The sequence below is a fragment of the Hippichthys cyanospilos genome, chromosome 1 (genome assembly GCF_059441005.1).
Source record: "Hippichthys cyanospilos isolate Australia breed blue-spotted pipefish chromosome 1, RoL_Hcya_1.0, whole genome shotgun sequence".
Lineage (NCBI taxonomy): Eukaryota > Metazoa > Chordata > Actinopteri > Syngnathiformes > Syngnathidae > Hippichthys > Hippichthys cyanospilos.
The window spans coordinates 29,241,177-29,266,480 of NC_142369.1; the positions used below are offsets into that span (position 1 = coordinate 29,241,177).

The window sequence follows — 25,304 nt, forward strand, 5'->3', positions numbered from 1 at the left end:
CTTACGAACAAACCTTTCGCCTTACGAGCAATTCGACATGCTGGCCATTGAGTATGAAGAAATGTTCTCGTTTAATTGTGTCAATAAAATCAACAGTAGCGACATCATCAATCATCAGTAGATACTTGTGCCAGTAACGTGAACGCTATTGGTCTTACAACGTCACACTGACGGTCTCACTCACGGTGTCTAAATATATTACCATTTAAGTGTAGTGTTTGTACAGCTAAAGGGAAAAACAGCTGACATGAAATTAAATGTGCCGATTGCAGGACAAAGAATTGTCATTGGTTTAAATGTGTGTTTTTTTTTAAAATTAATTGTCAATACATTCCAACCGTTTAAAAAAAAGTGCGAATAATTATCAGTCAGTCACGGAGATGCGAATATGCTATTGGTCGATTAAGGTCACCCGGTCTCACTCACGGAGATGCTATTGGCCGGCGTCACACGTCAATCACAGAAATGCCGATATGCTATTGGCCGAACGCCTTTATCTAGCTTGATGGGACAGGATGGAAGGTAGGAGAGAAAATTAGTGAAAAACGGAATGTTGTGAAGACTTTGCAAACTTTATCTGTTAGACATAGCTTCTAAAATTACTAGCAGCGGTAAAGAAAGAAATAAGAGGATGATGTTTTAGTATCTGCGTGATTTGCACCCTGACTGAAAGAGTTACTCTAACACTGTAAGACCAATAGCATATCTATCGCCGTGTTAACTTTGAGCGTTAGACTCTGCCACCCCTCTGCTTACACCCAGCTCAAGTCTCGTCGTTTCAAAGGTAAAAGCTATTTATCCATTGTATTTATTATGTAATGCAAGTGTACAGCAGATTATGTCACTCAATTTTAATATATGTATACAGTGTGTCGTTTTTACCTAAGGCTTCGGCGCGCGTTGCACGCATTCACGAATTAACATGGGTTTGGATTGCCCGCTATACGAGCAATTCGAGATACGAGCGTAGCCGCTGAACGGGTTAAGTTCGTAACCCAGGGGCCCACTGTATAATCTTTGTAAGGGGGCTGAGGGCTGCCAGTTAAATAGAATTGGTGTTCTCTAGCAATCTTTGAATCTGATTTGTCCACCTATAATTTATCAATATCATTTTTTACATCCTGAATGTACACTGTGTGTTTCTCATTCCCTTGGAGCACTGATTAAAATATTGTGTTCTGCGTCCATCTTCTAGGGTAAAATGGCTCATGTTTAGTCTTAATGCAAGATTAAAGTAAGACGTTTGTGGGTGTTTGGTGACTGGAAAGCCACAATATCATTAGTGGTTGACTTTGATGCTGCAATGATTTGCTTATATGTGTTTGGCTTTTATTTCGTGTTCATGCTCAGAGTTAAGTACTTTCAGATTCCACGAATAGTATCGCAAACAACGCGTTGGGAAATTGAGAGAAGATTATCATCCGATCTGTCTTATTCTTTTATTTTTAAATCTGTTGTCGTGCATTTGAAATTTGTAACTTAAACTAGCTGCTAGTAATCCACTTTGCCGCCTCCTTTCCTAGTCTTTAATGCCAACGCTCAGTTAAATTGACTTTTGTGGAATAAGCATGTAGTGTGACCTTACAACAGACAGAATTTGTGTCAGGAATAGAGCTCTGTCTTGCAAAGAAACAGACGAATTGAGCCGCTGTCTGTGGAGATTACTTGTGCTGACCTTTGTTTGAAGAATTGCAAGATGAGTTTTATACATTAGCTCCCTATGCTGTCCTGTCCATCTGAAAGCATTGACAAAGAATGTTATCTGTGTTTGTTTTGTGTGTGTGTGCGTGTTTGTGTGTGTGTGTGTGTGCTAATGTGTGTGTGTGCATAAGCGCGCGTGCGTGTTTGTGTTTTGTTGTGGCACAAGAAATCAAGTGACAAAGACGATGGTTACTTTTGTTTTAAATCCTCTGTGCCACCAGTTTCCTGATTCCAGTTTGTTTGTTCAAATTTCTCAGAAACCAGGCGATGAGGAAAAAACTCATCTTATACTTCAAGAGAAGAAATCATGCTCGTAAGCAATGGGTAAGTGTAGAGAATGTCATATTTTTTTAGATTGCTGGGACGCAGCCAATAAACGATGACTAGCATGAAAATGGGTCAGCAGTTCCTTAAAGTGAGTGGCCATCTTAGGCTGACCATAGAGAAGACAGGTTTTGTGTGTGATCTGTTTCAGTGTGCTTGGTGTGAAATCTTAAATCTCAACAGGCTGCAGAAAAAAAATGTAGCTCAAGTTTAAGGCATACAGGTGTAAAATTCTGCACAAAATGCAATTGTAGTTAGTCAGGTCCCAATAGGTTTGGACTGACACAATTGTTAGCATTCCAGCTCTACACAGCACCACAATGGATTTGAAAAGAAAATATCAAAATATGTTTTACAGTAAGGGCAGACGCAACAGTAAATTGAGGGTGTCTAAATCATGTGAATAGTGTAGGAAGCACAGCACATTATATCCATGCCTTCCACCTTTTTAAGGGACCAAAGTAACTGGACAATTTGCTGATCAGCTATTCCATGACTAGGCGTGTGTCATTCACTTGTAATTTGACCAATAAGGAACAAATAAAGGGCCTTATTAATCTCACGTATGTTGTATTCATAAGAATTTTGGTTAAGAGTTTTCACAAGTCAGGCTGAAGAATCAAAGCAAACTAATTAGAGTCATAGCAGACACATTAGATGTTGCCAAATCATCTGTTTTGTACATATTTAGAAAGAGAAATGGTACTGGTGAGCTCAGCAACACCAAAATACTTGAAAGACTATGAAAAAGGTCTGGTGCATGACAGGCAAACACTTTCCAACATCAAGTAACCCCCTTCACCGTTCACAACTGTTGCTCAAGTCAAGAACACTCTCCAAGGGATAGGTGTATTTTGGGTCAAGCCAACGATGAAGTGACAACTTCACTAGAGGAATACAGTGGTCTCGTCAAACGGTGTAAACCATGGTGGATGAGCCTCAATAACCGCATTAGGGAAACATCTAAAAGAGCCTGTGCAGTTCTGCAACACTTTACGGACAGATGAAACAAAGATCATCTTATACCAGCATAATAGACATTTCCTGCCTTTATGTGTGACACACACACACACACAGGAACAGAAATTCTGCCAGCGTTATGACCAACTGATGGAAGCTTGGGAGAAGAAGGTGGAGCGAATTGAAAATAACCCACGGCGCCGAGCCAAGGAGAGCAAGGTACGAGAGTACTACGAGAAACAGTTCCCAGAGATTCGTAAGCAGAGAGAGATGCAGGAACGGATTCAAAGGTGAGCTACATGATTTCGGTCCTAATGACACCAACTGATTTATTAACTTGATGTTTATGTTCAACAGTTGTATGACTGTAAGACCTCAAATAGTGGAATATGCTTGTTTTTGTAGCCGCGTTGGGCAGCGAGGGGGTGGATTGAGCTCTTCTGCAGCTCGCAGCGAACATGAGGTCTCCGAAATCATTGATGGAATATCAGAGCATGAGGTAAGCAATTATGTCAGAGATTGTGTAGCCAGACTTATCGCTATTCGCAATATTTAAAATGCAGATTGGTGGAAAGAAGCAAGAAATTGTTTTCTCCTCGCCTTTCATAAAATTAAGCTCATTTCTTTTCCTATTCTGAGGATATTTGTTTACTGAAGGGTCATGGATTGGCTTTGTGGGCTGCGTATCATTCTCGGGAAGGAGATCGTTTACGTTGTCACGTTACAGAAATGGAGAATTTACCTCTGATTTTCTTGGACTAATTAAAACTGGGTCCTGAATGAAATACACAAACCATAACCGATGGACTTATGAAACTTTTCAAGGGTGCAGGCTTAAGTAACGCAACAGCTATACTCTGCTGTACTCTTTTAAATAATGCTAGGTCATGGTGCTCATGTGAGTAACCCTTTCAAAAAAATGTGCATACCTGTATGTACAGTCCATATTACCTGGCAATGAGTGTCTTAAAAAATAAAATAAAATTAAATATAAATACTTCTTTTGATTTAAAGGCTTTCTATTCTGTTTCACACCTGGCAGTAAGATGTTGATGCCTTGCATTTTATGTGGAACATTAATTGCTGTCCCTCAAGTGTAGAGCCAATAAGAGCAGTGGTTCTTTTCCTTCTTTCAGTAATGTACCCCCTCTGAAATATGTTTTTAGCCAAACACCCCTTAACCAGTGCAAAGCAATTTTGGGTTAACCAGTGTCTGATTTAATTAAACTTAATAACCTTTCAAACTTCTTTTGTATTGGTCCACAAAAAAATAATCAACCTAAAGTGTCCTCATTTGGATCATAGAAGAAATCTGTTATCAAAAAGAAATAACTTAATTAACAATAAATATTTGCCCTAAAAAAATAATCAACATAGTGTCAGACCTGAAGAGAGGATATTTTGCGGCGCCCGAATTTGCTGCATTGACAATAACAATTTTCCATAAAAATGTTATAAGTATGCCTAAAATCAGATCCTTTTTAACATTACCAAGAGAAAAAAGGTGACATGAATCAACTTACAACAAATGGTAATTTTTGACAGGGTTTATACAGGTTAGTCTGAAACACAAAAAATAACCTTGTGCCCGAAGTGATAATAATAATGATAAAAAAACAAAACAAACCTTATTAACTAGAAGTATTTTGACCAATTTAATCACTTAATGCTGAAAAGAAAATGAAATTAATAAATAACAATGAATGCAAATCGATCTGGAACATTAACACATGAGCACTGATGAAAATTTTATCCTGAAGACAAAGGTATACAACTTTATTGTGATTTTTTTTCTAAATCACACGGATCATTAATCTGATTTAAAAAAAAAAAAAAGTTGTTGACGGCAATTTAAAATGTTTATAACTCCTGCACAGACTTTCACAATGAAAGTGCTACTGCACCACTACAGTATGTGCCGCCGATCTGCAATTACACTAAACACTGCAAAAGCAAAGGCTGTTTGTTCCCTGGGGTCAGGCATCGCTTGGGGGCGGGGCACCCCAATATTTGAGAATAATATTTGAGAGTCAGAGGTAAAAGGGTGTATGGTTCACTTTTGATTTGGTGTATGTCTCCTAACTCTTAAGAGATGAATTTGCTGAGTAAGCTTAGCTTCATCTCCTGCTGCCTGAACACAGTAGTGCTTTTAAAAAAACAAACAAAAAAACAGCTGGACTGTTAACTTCCGGTTCATGACAACTATAAACGCCGTCTTAGTTCCCACACTTTTCGAAAGCACTCTGTCTCATTCCCGAATGTTGACTTTTGTGTGTTCATGTGCCTTTCATGTGCTATGTGTGAACATCAGAACACAGAAAAGCAAATGCGGCAGCTAGCGGTCATCCCACCAATGCTGTTTGATGCTGAGCAACAACGCATTAAGTTCATCAACATGAATGGATTGATGGATGACCCCATGAAGGTGTACAAGGACCGGCAGGTCATGAACATGTGGAGCGAGCAAGAGAAGGACACTTTCAGAGAGAAGTAAGGTCAACTCTTCAGTAAAGTCAGGCTGGTAAATGCAGTGCATTTGTTTAGCATATTTGTGTGTAATACTCCACAGTGCTACATTGCCTCTCGCTCAGACAGTCATAGACTATGGTGGAAGTTTCCATGTAAACTGCCAACCACCACATCAGGGGCAAACAGGGTTTTTAGTATCTTTGTTTATGATACAGAACAGTGGCCCTGAGGCCACTCAGGGTTAATCCAGTAACATCCAAATAAGGCCTCTGGACCACCTGAACCTGCTCGTCCTTTGGTCAACACAGCTTGTCAAAAGTATTTCACTGCAATTTTGGTGATGAATGTTGGTCCTAATTAAATTAGAGAGAAACCCTTCAGAAATTTTTCTAAAGGTGTATAATGTGTGGAGAATAAAGAGGTCAGAAAGATGTTGAAAAGGAAGTGAATCTTCCCCTTTTTGTCACATATGAGGGATGATACTTGAAGCACAACCACACGGGAAGATTGACTATCCAGTTTAAAAAAATGTATCTCCAAATGTTAAGATTTTTCTTTCCTTTTATCTGAAACACAAAAAAAATATACATTATTTTTGTACATACAGTGTATGTGTTGTTGACAACAACCTCAACAATATGTCAACGTGCAACTAGTCTTTATATGCTTGTACTATAAATGTGATAATTACTGACAGCATCAATACATATATTGGTTAAAAAAAAAAGCTTTGCCGTTCTTCTTTTTGTTACTCTTGGAAGTTTTAGTGCTCAGCAAGTCAGGCAAGTGTTGTTTAAAGTATCTTCAGGTTTTAATTTCTTGTGCTCTGTCTCCACAGATTCATCCAACATCCTAAAAACTTTGGTTTGATTGCATCTTTTCTTGAAAGAAAGGTATGGCTTTTGTGTTCAACCGAGTAATGCAGTCTTCTCAGGAAAAAAAATTCAGGCAAATCACATTTCTTTGATTTTTTTTTTTTCCTTCCAGACGGTGGCAGAATGTGTGCTCTTTTATTATTTGACCAAAAAGAATGAGAACTATAAAAACATAGTGCGAAGAAACTACAGGCGGCGAGGAAGAAGTCAGGTATTGTCAGCTTTAAAGCTTGAAATCATCACAGCTAATTCAATAAACATGTCCATAACGACAATATTACTTATTGCAAATTACTGTTCCTGAGGTTGTTGTAGTCATGCACTGGGCAAAATGCCAGAACCTCTTGGTGAAACAAGTCAGGCAGGAAGAAACTATGCTAACCTTTCCTCTACTTTTCTTATGTCTTTTGCAGATTGCAAATGCAGTGTTTATATCTTTTCAAACACAAAATGCCTTTATCTAAAATAGATCTCTCTCTTCCTTGGATGAGTATGATAAGTTACTAAAATTAGTGTCCTCAATACACATTATCCTTTAAAAATCACTATTTAACTTACACACACACACACACACACACACACACACACACACACAGCAGTTGTCAAGTTGTCAGCCTGGTTGTCTGTACTCATTTGAACTTTCACCCTGAAGCCCAGACAGGCAAGGCACTGGTGAGGAAGTAGTACTGTTTGCTCAAAAACCAAAAGTTATGCAGCAGAACAGTTATTCTGTGGTTTCTGAACTTTCGCATCCTGTTTTGTTTTGCCCTTACAGCTATTCTTTTTAGTTATGTGAAATTCAGTGAAACTAGATAACTATGTGTGTGTTGTTCAAACAAGATTTGACAGGGTCATCAAATCGATCTCTTTGCCACTGTTTGATATCTGCAAAAGTATTTTTTTATGTTTTGTCTTGATTCAAATGAGTTTAAGGGTATGTCTACAGAAAAAAAGGGTGGGGGGGGGGGACTTTTTAGAGAATAGCAGAAAAGCTGTTTTTTAAAAATGATTGTGATATATATAAAGGATTCTTGCCAAACGCCTGGGCTCAGAAGGCTTTTGGCAGTTCTCATTTCATTAAAACTTAAGTTGATTCTTTACTAGTAGATCATCTGGGTTCATGTTTTTAATTGGATGCCTTCTTGTTCCTGTCCCGTAATCTATAGCATGGCCAGCAGCAGCAGCATCAACAGCAGCAACAAGTAAATCGAAACAGCCAAGAAGACAAGGAAAAGGAGGAGAAAGACAAGGAAGGAGAGAGAGAGGAGGATAAAACTGAGACTGAAGACAAGGAAGATGGCATAAAGTAAGACAAACTACAAATTCAACACAGCATAAAGTCCCATTTAAATGCTTTATCATCTTTATTACAGTATTTGAAGTACTTTTGACAAAACATATTTTAATTCCTTTATGATATTTGGATTTCTTGTATCGCTTTTTGTATCAAACAAAATATTCTTAAGGCCCTCTACATACCAAGACACGTCTGCGTTTGGACCTTGTTGTGCGGCGTCAGCTTGTTGTGGTGAAACATTGTCGAACATATGCGTTCGCAGACTGTTTTCGGGAAAAGTTAGCCTCTTGAATCGGGTCAGGGTCGTTGCAATAAGCTTCACTCTAAGTGGTTGTTCAGCTAGCAATTAGCGCAAAAGACGAGATGAGAACCGGCTTTGATGAACTCGGAAAAAACAAGTTGAGCGAAAGTCGAAACCTTTATGATGCGCAACTTTATGGAGGACAGCATAATTTCACATAATCACATTGTGAGCGTTCAATTAACGCATTGCCGAGGGACTTGTATGTCACTTCCATCCAAGCTTTCCATCAACAACAACTTGAAAGTCATTCACCTATTTAAAACGACTATTTTCCCTGGAAACACGTTTGGAGGGTTCCTCGTTTCTGTGGTTTTGCTAGTGACAATGTGAACGGATTGTGTCTGTTCAGTGTAGGCGGAGGGCTTTGCGCAGTATTGTCAAACAGCAATGGATACAAAAACAGCAGCTATAGCACTTTTTCTGTCCTCCTTGGAGATCAATATGTGAATGCACCCAATCTGTATAGTCAGGCACTCTATTATCTAATCTCAGATTGTACTTTGTACTGTAGATGTATTGTACATTCTCGAGCATTTACGTCAGACTTAAAAATGCCGATGAGGCATTACCTCCCGTTTACTTATGCTGTCACATTGCTGGGCGATTCCAAGCAGACCCTGCTGTTTGTCTGTCTTAAGTACAGTAGCTTCACCTATATTCAGAGTTACATCTGTACCCCACTCAATATTAATGGAACTCATTTTATTAATGAATTTGTTGTGAGTTGTGAACTCATATACTTTAGCCATTGCGTGCTAGTTTGGTCATTACTGATCAAATAACACAGATTCAAATTTCTGTGTGTGTAAATTTAAATTTGTAAACCTAATTTACCCCAAGTCTGTTCTTTTTAAGCCCCATTTTCATTCAGCAGTATTGACACATGTGGTTTCCTTTTTAAGCCCCATTTTCATTCAGCAGTATTGATACATGTGGTTTCCAGTTCTTAATGTTTCATATGGCCGTTTTGAAACCTGCCAAACAAAGTGATCCATCTGTTCTATCACATGTTTTACTCTTTTGGGTACAAATTAGAGTGATGCCCAAAAGAGGCATATATCTTAAAGAGGCTTGTCGCCATGCAATCATAAAACTCATTTGTGAATACAGGAATGAGTTTGTCTTTGAACTGAAAATTACCCTAATTTTTTATTTATTTTTTATATATTTTGCTATGCTATACTCATGTTTGCTAAGTTCACGACTCTGGTGTCATACTATTGACTAGCCAACATTACAGCCATAGCAGTGTGGAAAAACCATTTCATCTTTCTCATTTATTTAGTTTTTTTGCATGTCACTGTGTCATACTTAATTTGATCCATTATCAAACAAATTTAAATATCAGAAAAACACAATATAAGTAACCACCGATTGCGGTTTTTATAATTTTTTTAATTATTGTTATGACTGGAGAAAATCTATTTAAATCAATTAAATTGCTTTAATGTAGCACCACTGGAGGGTTTGCAAGTATTGATTCAATTCAGTTTAGAAAACTTTATTCATTTCCAGAGGGGCATTTGAAGGCTCATTGATCAGCAAGTATAAAACACTGTTTCCCACTTAAAAGTGCTGCCTATGTCCTTATTTCCTGTCACGATTATGCCTCAACATTTCGGTCAGATTCAAGTCTGGACTTAAAGTTGGCCATTCCTAAACTATAATTTTGCTTTTTAAAGTGAATGAATCCAATCACCATTTAAAGGCATTTAATGTTTACTGATGTTTATTTTGATTATTTTAGTGTGGTCTTTGAATTTATTATAGTGGGAAAAATTCCAATAAAGTGTGCACAAGGTCTATGTCAATCATTGTGATGGCTTCATTGATCACATTGACCAGCCACAGAATCACTGTTTTTCTCTTGAATGTTTGAACTTTGAAAATATAATGCAATTCCTAAATTGCAGAGATGAAACTTCTGGGGAAGATGCAGAGGATAAAGAGCCTGCGGTGGCTGTCAAGGGTCGACGGACAGCCAACAGCCAAGGGCGCCGTAAGGGCCGAATCACCCGCTCAATGACCAGCGAAGTGGAGGAGACAACCACACCCCCTGCCAATAGTGAGCTCGGTCAGTCTTGGTGGTTTAACATAAAATCACTTATGTATGTGGTGTTGTGACAGTACCTAATCTTTAGGGTCTTTGGGCTTTAAGTTTAGTTTAAGTTGAGTCCTCCTGTGCAAAAGAATAAATGTCAACTAGTCAATGAGAATTGCTAATCTGTTCCCAGATTACTGTATTATGAAAACAAATTCAACTGTCTAATTTTTAAATTGATGACATTCATTTATTAGCAACATTGACATCTGTGTCATGTCAATGTTATTGAGTTGGTCATTCGAGCCATTGAGAACAAGTTATACATTTTTTGTTAATTTACGTTAAGTGTAGAAATAAACAGAATCTGCAAATTTATTTATCAATGATGGTTAAAATCATGGTTAAATTCCAACTTTTATGTCAAAGGGGCAGTCCATGATTGCATTCGCCCCCCCCCCTCTTTTTTTTATCGCTAACATGCTTGTATGTATACACTAAGTGACCCCCCCCCCCCCCCCTTTTTTTTTAATCGCTAACATGCTTGTATACACTAAGTGAATGTAGGTGTAATTAATCATGTTTCCCAAGCAATTCAATTAATAGATTTCATAGACTTGGACTAAGACAGCTATTGTACTAAATGTTGAAATCACCCGCCAGCAATTTGGCCAAAACAAAACAGTTAGCCCAGTTCTTTCAGTGGCTCATTTGCACTCCAAAAACAGTAATGCTGTAATCTTCTGTCCCGTGCCACCAGAGTGCAGTGTTGGCCCTTAAATCCTTTTCTCAGGGACTCAGTAATGTGCCAGTCCTCAGTAATGTGCCAGTCCTGGGCACCAATGGAGTCCTTGCAGATAGTCAGTTGGCTTTCCTAACAGCATCAATTCTGCTACTGTTTATACATTCGTCATAATGTATCAGTTGTTGTGTGCACACTATATGCTGTACGTTGCATTTGCAACGTCAAACTGCAGGGACTCTGAGCCTCCCGCTTCATTGTCCCAAGCCTCAAAGTAGTTCATGGCTGGCTGCTTTGTCCTTCACGGTTACATACAGAGGACTTACAAGTACAAGATCCAACTTCTCCTTCAGTCGGGCAGGGCCAGGGTCACTCTGGCTTATAACTCCTGCAGAGGGAAAAGCCAGTTGTTGTATATAATTATTAACCAACTTCTCCCCATCGATTTCCTGCTCACTGCATCTAAAGCAAACCCGTCCCTAGCGACCTAGGCAACAGTGCCTTTATAGTTTAGCGAGCAGCTAAAATACCCTGCCCCCACATATTTTTTTCTTCTCTAATTTGTCTTTCCTTTCCTCTTTTCAGTCACTCCCTAACTGACTTTGTCACTTGCAACTGCCCACTCCTCCTCCCCCCTCTCACTTGTGTGTTTGTGTGAATGTGCGTGTGTGTGTGCGTGTGTGTGTGTGTGTCTGAGACAGCCAATCTCGAGATGAATGAGAGTTCTCGCTGGACTGAAGAAGAGATGGAAACTGCCAAAAAAGGTAGCACGCAACAACACTTTCTTTTCTTTGTGACTCTTGTTCACAACATTATTGTTCATTATAAAGATTCAACACATGACCTTAAAGGCACACCAGAGCAAACGTTGAGGATGTGCCTTCCTGTTAGTAAGGTAGTATTGCCACATGCTTCAAAGTTGTGTCTGTGTGTATCAGAGTGGACTGGGGCTTCTGCTCTTTCCAGCAATTTCCTTCCTCTGGGTCAAGGCAGCCTGTCTTCTTATCTTAGTGGCTATAAAGTCGGTCCCTTATCAGTTAACCTCTACCAAGTTGCAGCAGTCATTAACCTGCCTGTTTATTATCTCTTGACAGAAGATTATACAGCAGCCCATGGCTGATTAACAGAGGTCTCTGATACTGTGCCCAGAGTTCTCTCACTTGTACTGTGTGAATGTGTTGCTTGTGCGAAGTACATGATTTCCATTAAGCTTCTCAGTCTTCAGTGGTTTGTAATTCTTCACTCTTAGGTTGGGATTTCACTAGTTTGACAAGCCTGCTACTATATTTGAATCTAAACACAATTACTTGAAAACAAAATGGGTGATCTGTTTGCAGACATTAAAATGCTGCTGAATTTGCTGTTTCGAAAAATGTACTTGCCAAGGGCTGTCTATATGCGACCTGCTGTCTGCATGATGGTGACCTGTTTTGCTGTTGAATAATTAAATATAAAATACATCCTTTCTTTCAAACATAGTAGATGTGGTGCTGTTGCTTTAATGCCAAATATGACCGATGCAGCTTTTTTTGGCTACATGTGCATTAGTACCAGGAATTTGGAGGTTTATTTGAACAGAATGTGTCTGTTGAGGGTTTATTTTTCAATATCTGGCACTGCTTGGCTTGAATACAGGACTGTGTAGTAATCCTGGTTAATGTCTTCAGTTCCATTCTCCTGCAGTGGGATTAGTGGGGTGCTCCATCCCAGAGGATTAGCCTGGCAGTTCAGTGGATGCAGGACTTCTATGAAGTACTTATGCAACCACTGAACCCCAGCGACAGCAGCTAGAGTTTAAAAACTAGTGTTGCTCAACGATTAAACCTGGCCTAAACATATGACTGTATAGCTTCAATTTGTTTGCTTCTAAACCTGCAGTTTTCTGCCAGCTTCGTGTATTAATGTCCTTTAATTACACATATCTCATAAATTACATTTATGTCACACGGTGAGATTCTGAAGGTGTGATAAATGACCAAAATATCACACTTTTCAAATTACAGCTCTTATCTTATTTTTAAACTAAATATTGAATATTTGTTATTAAGCATGGGACGTTATCAGAATCTGATGGTATGATAACCTTGAGCAAAAATATCATGGTATTGCGGGATCACAGTTGTGAAATTACAGCTCTAAACTCTATTATTTTGAAAAAAATGTTTGCTTAATACTAGCCTGTAGCAAAAGTCTAGCTTGGTTTATGCTTGACGCGCCAGCACGCGTTTTGCAGCATTTTATACTCGGTGCGACTTTCCCCCGCAGTCAGTCGATATTCTCCCATACTACAAGTGGCAGTAAATGGAGTCTACAGCATACAAACAACACTATTCTATAACAGTTAGAGAATCATAGTAGATTCAAACAATTTAAATTCTTCCAAGCGTTTTTTTTAATCGACTTCTCATCACTGTCCAACATGGTTCTCTCCAGGAGTTGTTTACGGTATTTAGATAATGATAGTCCTTTTCAGCCGAATCATAAAGCTGTTAGTACGGGTAAACTTCCATCAACAATAGTTCACCCGCCATGTTTTTCGCTCTTAAAGAAATTCCAGAGGGTACGCATTGCGGAACATTGCAGAATCCAAGCGAAGGGGAGTGGTTGCCGAAATTACTTCTTGACGCGTGGAGTCAAGCATGAACCAAGCTTAATACTGCCGCCCTTCTTGCAGGATTTGCTCGCTTGCTATTTCTTAAGCTTGAGAAAGTCTTGTGTATGCCCCTGTGGTACGGTATCTGGCTTTTTAAATGTTAATATCGCCGAGGATCAGCTGAATTGATCGTGACAGCTAAGATCGTGATTAAAATTCAATTAAATGTGCAATCATACTTAATTGCCATTTTTATACATTATAAAACAGTTTTGTTTTTAAACAAAATATTTAATACAGCCTTTGTTACAATAACAAAAATTGACCACGCTAAATTAAATGAATATGTAAATAAAATTGAACAACCATTGAGGGAGCCAAGCATGTTTTGCTCAGGTTTTGTTTTGCTGCAGCTGAAGAGGAAATCTCACGTATGATACACAATGAGAGGAGACTCTTGCTGCACGCTGTAGTTGCTTGTTCAGGCAGAGATCGTACATGGGAGGGAAATTATTTTTTACCGTTTTTGACAGATTTAGTTGGTTTTCAATAACCGTGGCTTTCAAAATCACGATATATTACCAATACTGTTATAAGCCCATGCCTATTTGTTACATTAAGAAGAGAACAATGGTTAGTACAAATGAATAAATGAAGAATGTCTAAATTAACATTCTTGTTATTTTTAATTGTTCTTAGCAAGTCTGTGTGCCATCACTGGTAAGATATTTTTAAGACAAAAGACCTCCTCTTTATCCCTCTTGCATGCCAAAAAGGTAAAAAATAAATAAATAAATAAATAAATAAATAAAAACTGTGATTGCCATTTAAGAATTTTCAAAGAGGCGACTTGTTAAGTCAACTCTGCAATCATATTGTGCTCCGTTTAAACGCCTCCTTGTTAGATTAAGCAAAAAAAGGAACACGCTCATCACCGGATTTATACAATGTTAGCGGATATTGAAATCCTGACTTTTTAATACCATTCAAACAATTTTTCTTGCTTTTCAGTTTAAGATTCAACAAATTATTGTCATATGTATAGTTGTACCACACAATGAAATTCTTATTCTCTTCACTATCCCGAGCAGCAGCCTACATTCCACTAACGAGCAATAAATAAATAGCAATAAACAAAGTATTGCAATTAACTCATCAATAATTGCTGTTCAAAGATCCAGAGCTCATCCAGTATTTCTCAGGTTGCTACTATTTCCATCCATTTCCTATAGCCGCTTAGCCTCTCCAGGGTCGCAGGCTTGCTGATGCTTGTCCTAGTAGGCGGGGGACATCCGAAACTGGTTGCCAGCCAATTTCAGTGCACATGCACACAATCACACCTAAGGACAATATAATGTGTCCAATACACCTAACATGCATGGTTTTGGAATGTGGGAGGAAGCCGGAGTGCCCGGAGAGAACCAATGCGGGCTCGGGGAGAACATGCAAACGCCACACAGGAAGGCCGGTGCGAACTGGAATTTAACTTGGGTCCCTTAAGTGTGAGCGGGACATTTTAACCATTCATCCACAGAGCCGCCCTGCTTTTTAAATCCACTAGCTTTCATCTCTCTGTGTGGGTCTGTGTGTTAGATACATGTCTTGTAAAGGTTATAACTCTTGGCTCTTGTTGTATGTTTGCATGTGTACACTTCTTGGCTTGCATTCATGTAAGTGCAGTTATCTGTAAGGCTTCGTCAGAGTGCAGGCAGGCACCTGAATATGGCCCCAGCTCTACTTGCTGGAAGAACCCACATAAAGGAACTGCAGGTAGAAAACCACAGATCATCTTTCTTTTCCACTGTTGCTCGGTCTTGGCGTCTCTCCCTGTTTACTTTTCGGTTTGGGAGATGGCATCAGCCCAACTTGGCAAGAGCTGTGGAAGATTTGGCAAGTGAGGGCATACCCCCCAGCCCCCCATGTGCTCTCTCCTTACTTTGTTTTATTATAGACTGGCGAGGTCACATTCAAGATGAAAAGGAGGTCAGTCAGGAAAAATGTGAAAGCCTTTATGCTTTCTCATGGTATCAACATCAACTCTGTTGCCTTGCCTGCCCCCCCCCCCCCCCCCCCCCATCTTCTCTCCCTACTCCCCCCCTCACTCTTTCGTTCTCTCGTTCTTTCTCTATGCCGTCCTCTCTTTCCCCTCCTCTCTACTGCCTCTATGTTTACACTTGGACTGCCTGAGTGTATGTTTGTGTCTCTGTGTTAAAGTATTAACAGGAGAGAGGGATGTGTGTGTGTGTGTGCGTGCGTGCGTGTGTGAGAGAGAGAGGGAGAGAGAAAAAGAGGGAGAGCGAGAGGGAGACAGAGAGAGAGAGACAGAGAGGGGGAGAGAGAGACAGAGAGAGAGAGAGAGTGTTAGTGAGTACTCGTGCATTTGTGTGAACACTGGTCGGTGGTGCCTGCTGGCAGAGTGAGGTAGGGGGAGGGATAGCCTGACAGAGAGGGAGGGGAAAGAGCGATAGAGGAAAGATCAGATGAGAGCGGGAGAGCCTTGTAGTCTCACTTTCCTGTGGAAGTCTTCTTTGACGGCCGCCATTGAAGAGAGACACAGCCCAAGAACAGAGCTGCAATTACTGAAACTCATGGACTAGCAGAGAGTCGGAGAAAGACGAGGAGAATGTGCGCTTTTGGAGCGTGTCAACCTGACCTCAGCTCAAGTATCAAGCCAGCTGGAATTAAGAGTGGAGGGATTGTGCCGAGCTCCGGATGGGAAGGCCCAGTGTTGAAGAGCATTCCAGGCTATCCCTCCAGAGATCAGGCAGTCTGATCGTGTGATCCAGCAGGGCCACAAAATGACGGCTGAAGTAACAGGCATGTGACCCAGTGACAACCACGTTCTGGCTACACCAGCTATTGATTGGACTTCTCTAGGTGGTGCTAAAGGCCTTTGAGTTTCCCGATTGGGTGCGAGGCAACCACCTGCTTCACTATTGCTGCTGCTGATTGGATGTTTGATCCACGTGTCTCTCCTGCCTGTAAGGCTTTGAGTTAACTGCAGCAACTTGGGAATGCGCTTTGTACACTTACATACAAGGATTAAACTAGGTATTGATATTTGTCTTTACTTTTCATTCTGAGTACTCTAAATGCTTTCTTAGATTTTATGGAATGTATTTATAGATTGTCTAAAATGATGACTGGCTTGCTTGAGGCGTCATTCTCTCCAATATAGGCATTACTAGTTGTCTTCTGGAGTTAGGACATTCAACTCTGGCCTTTTTTCCCTTGCTCTTTTAGCAATGTTTTTAGTCATCGCATTACAACTTTAAACCTGATAAGTTGTGTAGCAGTTTTATATGAAGACATGTCAACTGTTGCTGTGGCTTGTGTAATATTTTCATTAATATATTCTCATAAAAGGAAGACTGGTGTTTTCACAGTTCCGAGATGATGCACTGCTTTGCATGTGGGATATTAATTTATAGTCGACATGTTTTTAAAATCACCGCCGTTAATTTCAAAGATGCATTATAACTGGGAGAGCTAGCAGGGAATGTATTTTTAAGTATTAAATTCTATATAATTTATTTCTCCGTTGAATAAAAAAGGTGCAAGGACCTATGAACTCTTGTGTAAGGTTACCCCGCTAGGTGTTGGCAGCGTGCTTGTTTGTAACAACCCCCACAACCTTAAGAGTACCCTGCCAGGATCTGTCGTACTGGCACAGGAAACAAGTGGGTGGTGCAAAGTTAAGCCTCTTACAGCACACACTGCTAATGGGCTGCTTTTAGCTAACAGCACACGCTGAAGGAAAACCACCACAGTAAATTCTACACTATCTGTCTCCGGCCCTCTCTTGCTCAAACATGCTGACCGCTCCCTGCAACAATCCTTTGAGCGCATGTGATATGTGAATTTCATGACCGCTGTTTCTATCCTCTTTTGGTCTGGCGGGTGCATGTCGACTCATCTGTAAGGCACAATCATGTGGTTGACTGAGTATAGGACCAGGGTTTCTTGGAACTAGGTCACATCAAAGTTAGTCAGAATATAACACAGTCTGACCTCAGTGAGGGAGCGTTAGTGATGTCATTGACATAAAGGGATAGTTCAGAACATTTCTATGGTTTTGTGTATTTAGGAATATAATGGCGACTTACCAGTGTTCCTCCTATCCACAGTATCTATTACGCTGTGGAATCAAGTTTAAGATTGTCGTGCAGTCAAGAAATGACAGCTATTAAAAGAGGCATACATGTTATTACTGGTCATTTTCTTACCTTAATTAAATTTATTAATATAACATTATTATTTCAGAGCCTATGATCTTGCAATGTTTTATTCATGCATGCAGTAGATTAGAATTTTTAAAAGGCTACTCCGACATAGTTTTATGAACTGTTTCAGGGTGGTGATAAGAATGTCGCCTTAATTTAAGCACCACTTGGTCATCGTTACAGGTCTTCTTCAGTATGGTAGAAATTGGTCAGCCATTGCCAAGATGGTGGGATCAAAAACTGTGTCACAATGTAAGAACTTCTATTTCAACTACAAGAAGAGGCAAAAATTGGATGAGATTTTGCAGCAACATAAAATGAAATCGGTAAGCAAAAGAAAAAAAAATGTGGAAGCAATCATAAAGTTGTAACATTTAACATTCGGTGTTATTTAAATACTTTTTTCTGCATTAAATATTATCCTAGGAAAAGGAACGAAAGGCTCGCCGCAAGGGCAAAACCCTTCAAAATGAGGAGGCCACTGCCCAGTTCACTGCAGAGGAAGAAGAGTTGGAAGGCTCAGGGGCTAGTGGCAATGAAGAGGAGGCAGCGGAAGATGGTGAAGGTACATTCTTTTGAGAGAAACCATAAAGATAATATCCGCGACGTGACATCGTTTCCCAAAAATTATAGACCGTCTTACAAAATGCCAGAGTCTGGATGGAAAGGCAAATTCAAACGTAATACAAGTAGATTTGGAAAATTGTATTATAGGTTTTGGATTAATGTACTTATTTTTGTGTGTGTGTGTGTGTGTGTGCGCGTGCCCGCGTGTGACTTTTTTGTAATATTGTCGATAGAAAACGTGTCTTAAAACACCTTCAATTTGGAGCAAAACAGTAGAGCATGGTTATTCCTCACTGTTCTCCTCTACCTTTTGTTTTGTCCTCTATTTTAAGTGAATGTAAATCCACAAAGTGGATATACATATGTGTTCAATCCCCTGTACTCTTCTATCAATCCGTCTTCCATGGCCGCTTATCCTCACAAGGGTCCTAGGCTTGCTGGTGCCTAACCCAGCTGACTGATTCAAACTCTACACAGGAAGTTTGGGGCCAGCTGGAGTTGAACTCGGGCTTCTTAATTGTGAGGCAGTAATCATCTACCGAATAGAATTGTTTAAATTATACAATATCCATTCCTTTAAATGTCTCTCTCAATGTCCAGACTAACTCCTACTGCGGATCTTGGGCAGGATTTGAAAATTGGTGTTTACAGATGCTCTCCATCCAATCCCGGCTCTACTTGAGCTATTTTGGAAAAAGGAATGGGGAAAAATATTATTCTATATTTAAGTCCTTTCGAGACATATCCCGAGCGATGACTTGCAGATGTAATCTCAGAGCAATGTGGCTCTACCAAGTACCGATGCAGGGGTTTCTAATTCATAATCATGTGCTACTTTATGTTGGTGGATCACATAACGTTCCAATTAAAAACAAACAAAAAAAAAACAATACATGCATGGTTATAAAGTAATCAAAATGTGAAACGTTTCAGTCGGTTCAAATATTCTATGATCAAGGCGTTATTAATCCCAGATTCCTTTAAGCCCTCAGTCACTCAATGATGGATAGAGCTGTGTCACTACTTGGGTTTGTTTTTTGTTTTTTTGTCCACATGAAATAACACTAATATAAATACAGAGATTTTGTATTCAGGTGGCTGACTTAAATTATAGCTGAGGCCACAATTTTGAAAAGTGATTTTATGTTTCAGCAGTTCACTTAGAAATCCCTTGCTTTGCCTCCTGGTAGGTGGTGCCAACAACAGCTCAGACACAGAGAGTTTGCCATCACCACATTCAGCTGATGATGCCAAGGCCAAGGAAGAGGGTTCCAATAAGTCAAAGGTTGGCTGTAATACTGGGGATAAAGAGGTAGCTGGAGCAGATAAAGAGCAGGCTGGAGATGTAAAACCTCCAGTAAAAGAAGATGTCGATGCCCCCATCAAGCAGGAGATAAAGACTGAAACAGGGGAGCCAAACAACGAGCTCACCCAAACATCACCAAGCAGTGATGCCACAGACAAGAAAGCTTCTACAAGTGAAGTTGAAGATGTCAAGAATTGTCCCAAGAGCTCAAAGAAGGACCACAAAGTAGGCTCCCATGGGGACAGCGACTCGAGCGCCACTTGCAGTGCTGATGAAGTTGAAGAAACAGACAACGCAGATAAGAACAGGTAAAAACACACAATATGTTTTTAAAATGCATATCTTTTAACCCCCCCAACCCCCAAATTCCATTGCATTAAACAGTAATTGAGGAGAAATGTTCCCTTCGTTTTCAGTCCGCCCTACAACAAAAATACTTCTAATGTGTGCAGAAGTTTCAACTGTCATACCTTTTCCGGTTCCTAAACGAGTTCTTTGCACAGTTTACTGTGTTCTTGCTCGTTTCATCTTTACACGCTTCATCCACACTTTACACCAACAGTACCAACACCATAGAACTAGCAAACATAAAACTGACTTTAACTATGGCTAACATTTTACATATTCACATAAAAACACATACTTATCACTTCGGATGGCTGTAAACAAACTGCTGAACACTTCCTCTCAAATCTCTAGTTAACTAGCATGCTGTTGCGCCTGACGTTAGGGTCGTTAGCACATTCTTTGCAAGTTAGTATTGCACACAAAAAGTACTTTGCTTAAACTTAGCTTGAGTAAACACATGCTCAAAATTATCCAAAAATAAATATTATTGCTCCTGAGGACTTGTAAATGATGCCGAGCTCACTAGAAATGTAAAATAGAAATGTACAAATAAAATGATCAAAAGAAAGTTCTCTGCATGCATATCAAATACACCAGCGCCATTTCAAGGCAACCAAATGAACTGCATTCATATTATCAACAGCTGCAATTAATATTATGAATTTAAAAGGTTTAGAAGCGTTTTGTTTGGGCTAGAAACAGATTAGTCTATTTCTTTGTGAAAAGCGCCTCTACATACAAAAAATTCACATAACGAAGTGACTTCTGGAACTAATTAGTTTTGTAAGGAGAGGCACCACTGCATTTGTTTAAATGGCCCAGACAGTCAAAAACGGATGTGTATAGTGCTGTGCTTTAAAAAGTTGCTCAACAGCTGAATGAAAAAAAAAAGAACTTTTCAAAGCCATGTTCATACATCCTATTAGTTGTACATCATTGCAAGTTAACTTCACAGTTCCTCACAAACACTGCTTGAACGTGATGCTGATTGGCTAAATATGAGAATCATATCTATTATAAGCGTAGGAAAAAAATGTCGGATTTGTTTGTTTTTTTCAGCATCTGTATTTTATATGAGAAGAACCATATTAAAAGATCAAAGAAAGCTATTAAAATGGTCTTTGAAACATTTTTTTTTTAATTTGGTGATCCCTGCTTCTAAGTCTTTACTCAAGTGAATATCTGTTACAAGCTTTGCAATTAATGATGCAGAATTTTGTGATTAATTACTTAAAATTATAATTACTTGACAGCATTCATATAGACATGCACACACATCAACATCTCCAACTTCCCCCAGCAAAAACTCCAATTGCCCTCACTAGTTGGGTGTATTTACATTCTTGACCTTTTCAGTTTTTCTGTCAGCTAAATGGTTTCAGTGCCATTAATGGCATATAATGTGCGTGTTTAAATGTATTCTGTAGATGTGCGTGCCTGTGAATGAGGCCACAAGAAATGGGTGTCAAAGTGCGTGGGACGAATGATTAGTCTTGTTTGCACTGTATTTGTTCTTCTTTTTCATGAGAGCCAATTGAACACACTGGCAGAGCTGAGAAAAATGCTGCCCTCTGCCAAAGCAAACAAAGAGGCGTGTGTGTGAGAGTGTCTGTGTGTCTGTGCATATGTGTGTGTGCGTGCGCGTTCCCTAAAGTGTGTGCTCCTTATTGTGAGTAGTAGGGATGATTCCATACCTGTCAAGTTGTACGCTTTTGATGTAATTTGTATAGGTGGAAACACCTTTTCAAACGTACGCCGTACATCGCTCATTTGTACGGCCAATAGGGTTGGGTACCAGGATTGGGGTATTTAAAAATATCGGAACCGCATTTCTGGACCTGCTTACTGGTGGAAGCTGCTCAAAACAAACAAAAGACCATTAGTTTGTATGTGGCATGGAGTAATGGACAGGCACGTCGCACGAGTAAAGTAGAACCAATACGAACTCTACTCTGTGCAGCAACACATTGTCTCAGGCAGCAATGTATAGAATACTAATACTGGATGTTCACATCGCAGTCAGAATTGAGTAGGTAAACCAGTGAAATGTGTTTGATGCCCACATTGAGCAACCATGTGAAATAGAAAATAAAACAGTAGGGTAAAGCACTAAATCAAATGCTGAGCTAATACCTAGCTTACACAGCATGCACACCACTGTAGTCCTTTCAAATGCAGCATTTATTTTTTCTTTCTATAGTAAAAAAAAAAAAAGATGTGCTCATTTTTTGCAGAATGTCACATCATATGCAACTCAGTGAGCCTGTGCTCTCAACTGCTGGAGAGACTGTCTGCCCAGAACGCATGCGGCCTGAAAAGGCACATATGATCCTCTTTCTGAACAGTATGGAACCAAGGAACCGGAATCATCCAAATTCAAACTTTACCCAACCCTAACAGCCAATGTCAATTTTATCACGTTTACTTTTCTGTTTTTCTCATTCGCTGTCACTGATGACTTTAAACAACAAAAACATTTTTACTGGCCTAGCAATAAATTAAGGTAGTTAATTATTTTGTGATGTGCACCTAAGAAGGCGAAGGAAAAATACTCAGGATATTCCTGTATTCTTATTATTTCTGTAGAATTACTTCTCCTCGTCCAAGTCTACTGAACTACACGCATGATGGGGTGATTTCATCCCCTCTGCAGAAACCCATGGACCTGAAACAGCTCAAACAGCGGGCTGCTGCTATTCCACCTATTGTGAGTCACTCGTTCTCCAGACTTCACTTATGTGCTTTTGGCCAGGGATGAAGCTATCAAATATTTTTTGTATTTGGATGTCCAACAGTAACTCTAATTGAATTTCTAATATTCGGCTGAAAATATAAATTGTAAAACATTTTTTTTGCTAGTGAAAAGTGTTTATAAATAAAGAAGTCCAACAAACATGTTTACTCTTTATCAATAATGACCATGTTTTTAGTACCGTAACCATCTTATAACTCATGATCAGCGTTTTTTCCTAAATCTTAATTTTAATTGTGCTCAGCAGAACACTATTTTCCTTTTCCTGCTTGAAAATTCCTCTTCATAAGTTTTGGTTTTATAAGATTAATTTGCTGGCTGAAAAAGCAAAGTGTAAAGAAAAACTGCGTCAGACTGTCACCATCAAAATGTGAAGTGTCATTTACCTCCATCACGCCAGCCTATATTGAGCATTTGCGCACTGCGAGCGAGCAGCTGATTTCTGCTAGACGCAGCGATTTGTTTGTGCGTGTTAATGTTTATTTTTCTCTGTGTGCTCTGTAATTGGCTGGCAACTCGCTCAGGGTATACCCCTCTTACTGCCTAAGACAGCTGGGATATGCTCCAGCACGCCCATGAAGGGGCTTGAATAATGGATTGATGGATGCATGCCTGGTTAATTGTTTGGATTTTTAAGAATGCACAAACAAAATGTTTGCATAAAACTTCACTTGCTTTTTCTTTGATTTCTTAATAATATGCTTTCATAAAATAGTTTTAGTTTGATTCTAGACTAACAAAAATGATTATGGCTTGAAAAATATCTTTAAAGGACTTACATTTGTAATAGATTTTTGAAGGGTTACAGGAACCATAAAATAGGTTATAGATTGTAAAGTACCCTTATGTTTTGACAAAACAATAATCCTCATCACACATCGTATGGATGTTAAAGACACAGTGTTTGCATGTTAATTTAAATTCCCTTTCTTTCTGTGTATAGATACCAGAAGCATCAGTCCAAGGCAATCAGCGGAGTGGCAGTACTAAGGGTGTATTACCCCCCCATGCTTTGGCACTATATCAGCAGCAGATCACCATGGCTCATGGTGAGTCATCTCAGGAGGTCAAACAACAGCAGCAGCTTACAGGCCAGCCAGGCAAACAGCAGCCTTACTGCCAACAAACAGAAAGAGACAGGGAGGCTCCTCATAGCAGCAGCCCTTGCATCCGCCCACGCAGCCCTTCCACTGGTGACAAAGATGGTACGCCTCTTTTATTGCCTACTGGATAATTAATGTTTAACTGCTTCTGGTGCCAAGCAACATAGGATTCTCAGGAAACAATGTCGATAGTTAACTGACACGTAACTCTTATTTGGCTAATTTCTTTATAAATGCTGTTACACTACTTACTTGCTTCTTAAGACTTAAATCTGGCAGATATTATATGTCAGAAAAGAAACTCAGGTGTGCCGAGAATCTTGCATGGTGTTTGGCAGTTGGCACTTAATTAAACATATTAAATGGTATTTGTACGAGGTTTATAGTTGGTTGCTGACCTTGAGTGTGTGCTCTATAGTTTGTCCTCCAGTGTACTCGTTTGTTTCTGGGACACTGGCAGAGAGGGAGCTGATAAATAATTGTATCTCTCGTGTCCCAAAAGGGACCAATGGCTTATTTAGGCCACTTGATCACTGTGTGCTTGTTGGATGCGAATATCAGATCAGTCATGTCATTGAAAGCCCCATTATGAAAAACTCTTATACTTGGATAACCCTGGATTTTAAGAAAAGGCACCGTCTTAAAACGGCATTTAAAATAACAAAACAAAACAAACACAGAAATGCATGATGACAGAGTATATGTGTTGCTTTTGTAGAAAAGTCGCAGGCTTTCTCTTCACATGGTGAAGTCAAGAGGCCCGCATTGGGCCCGGATGATCTAAGGTCCACTAACTTGGGTCGACCAGTTTTGTCCCCGTTCCCCATGTCCCCACGAGACATGACCAAGATCAGTCACGACCAACACCTGCTCCAATTTAACTGTAAAGACACTTCACTATCTCATCAGGCCTGATACATGTTGTTATTTTTTTATGTACATATTACATTGCATCTAATTATTTCTCTTCTCATTATTTCATCATTTCTTCTGCCCGTCAGCATTTCAGCAAGTAGGCCACCCAGTGCATCCTGGTTTGCAACAGGATAATGCCAGGCAAGCAGCTGTGAGACCTCTCATTATGCCAGAGCCACCACCTCTCATTTCATCAACCAAACCAGGAGGCAGTATCACACAGGTAGTAATACAACAGAGTCTTGGTTGGTCTGAAGAGAAAGAATTGTTCAAATTAGGATACTGCAAAGATATGTGCAAGTACTGGGAAGACTTTGAATTATGTTGAATACTTTTCCAGGGTACTCCTGTGCAGTTGCACAGCCCAGCTCATGGGTTTGAACATGGAAAAATGCCTACTTCTCAGATGAACTTGTCCTGGATTGATCAGAGGAAAGTTGGTGAGTGAATTTATCTTGCTAATCAAATTCCCTTCTGAGTAAGTTCACCGCTTTTTCCTTTGGTTGAGGCCTTCTCTACATGTAACCAGGTCTATTTAAACCCGGATAATTCTTCCGTCTTCGTGTGTTAAAAAAACAAACGAAAACCCCTCCATATAGCTTTGTTTATTACAAAAACATTGCTACTAAGCAAATTCGTAACTGTGGTTTTATTCATTTACAAGCATTCAGAGTCGGTAGGTGGCAGTAGTTTCGCCAAATGCTGTCCAATCAGAAAGAACTTCTGTCTTAATGTCACCGGCATCTGCATCTTTTTCAGGAAACAGAGTGATGATGTAAAACTC

At 39.6% G+C, this 25,304-nt stretch overlaps 1 protein-coding gene across 3 annotated transcripts in view; it reads left to right on the top strand.

The window, feature by feature from the left end:
- Positions 1–25,304, top strand: part of ncor2 (nuclear receptor corepressor 2) — a 93,006-nt gene that overhangs the window by 48,834 nt on the left and 18,868 nt on the right. For all 3 annotated transcript variants that reach the window (XM_088402758.1, XM_088402681.1, XM_088402839.1), the window contains exons 9-25: positions 1,959–2,025; positions 3,103–3,275; positions 3,391–3,484; positions 5,297–5,475; positions 6,293–6,347; positions 6,442–6,540; positions 7,496–7,635; positions 9,844–10,004; positions 11,415–11,477; positions 17,713–17,855; positions 17,956–18,094; positions 19,287–19,710; positions 22,337–22,457; positions 23,446–23,707; positions 24,324–24,488; positions 24,607–24,743; positions 24,861–24,960. In XM_088402758.1, the coding sequence (XP_088258884.1) occupies positions 1,959–2,025; positions 3,103–3,275; positions 3,391–3,484; positions 5,297–5,475; positions 6,293–6,347; positions 6,442–6,540; positions 7,496–7,635; positions 9,844–10,004; positions 11,415–11,477; positions 17,713–17,855; positions 17,956–18,094; positions 19,287–19,710; positions 22,337–22,457; positions 23,446–23,707; positions 24,324–24,488; positions 24,607–24,743; positions 24,861–24,960 (2,522 nt within the window). The remainder of the gene's footprint in view (positions 1–1,958; positions 2,026–3,102; positions 3,276–3,390; positions 3,485–5,296; positions 5,476–6,292; positions 6,348–6,441; positions 6,541–7,495; positions 7,636–9,843; positions 10,005–11,414; positions 11,478–17,712; positions 17,856–17,955; positions 18,095–19,286; positions 19,711–22,336; positions 22,458–23,445; positions 23,708–24,323; positions 24,489–24,606; positions 24,744–24,860; positions 24,961–25,304) is intronic.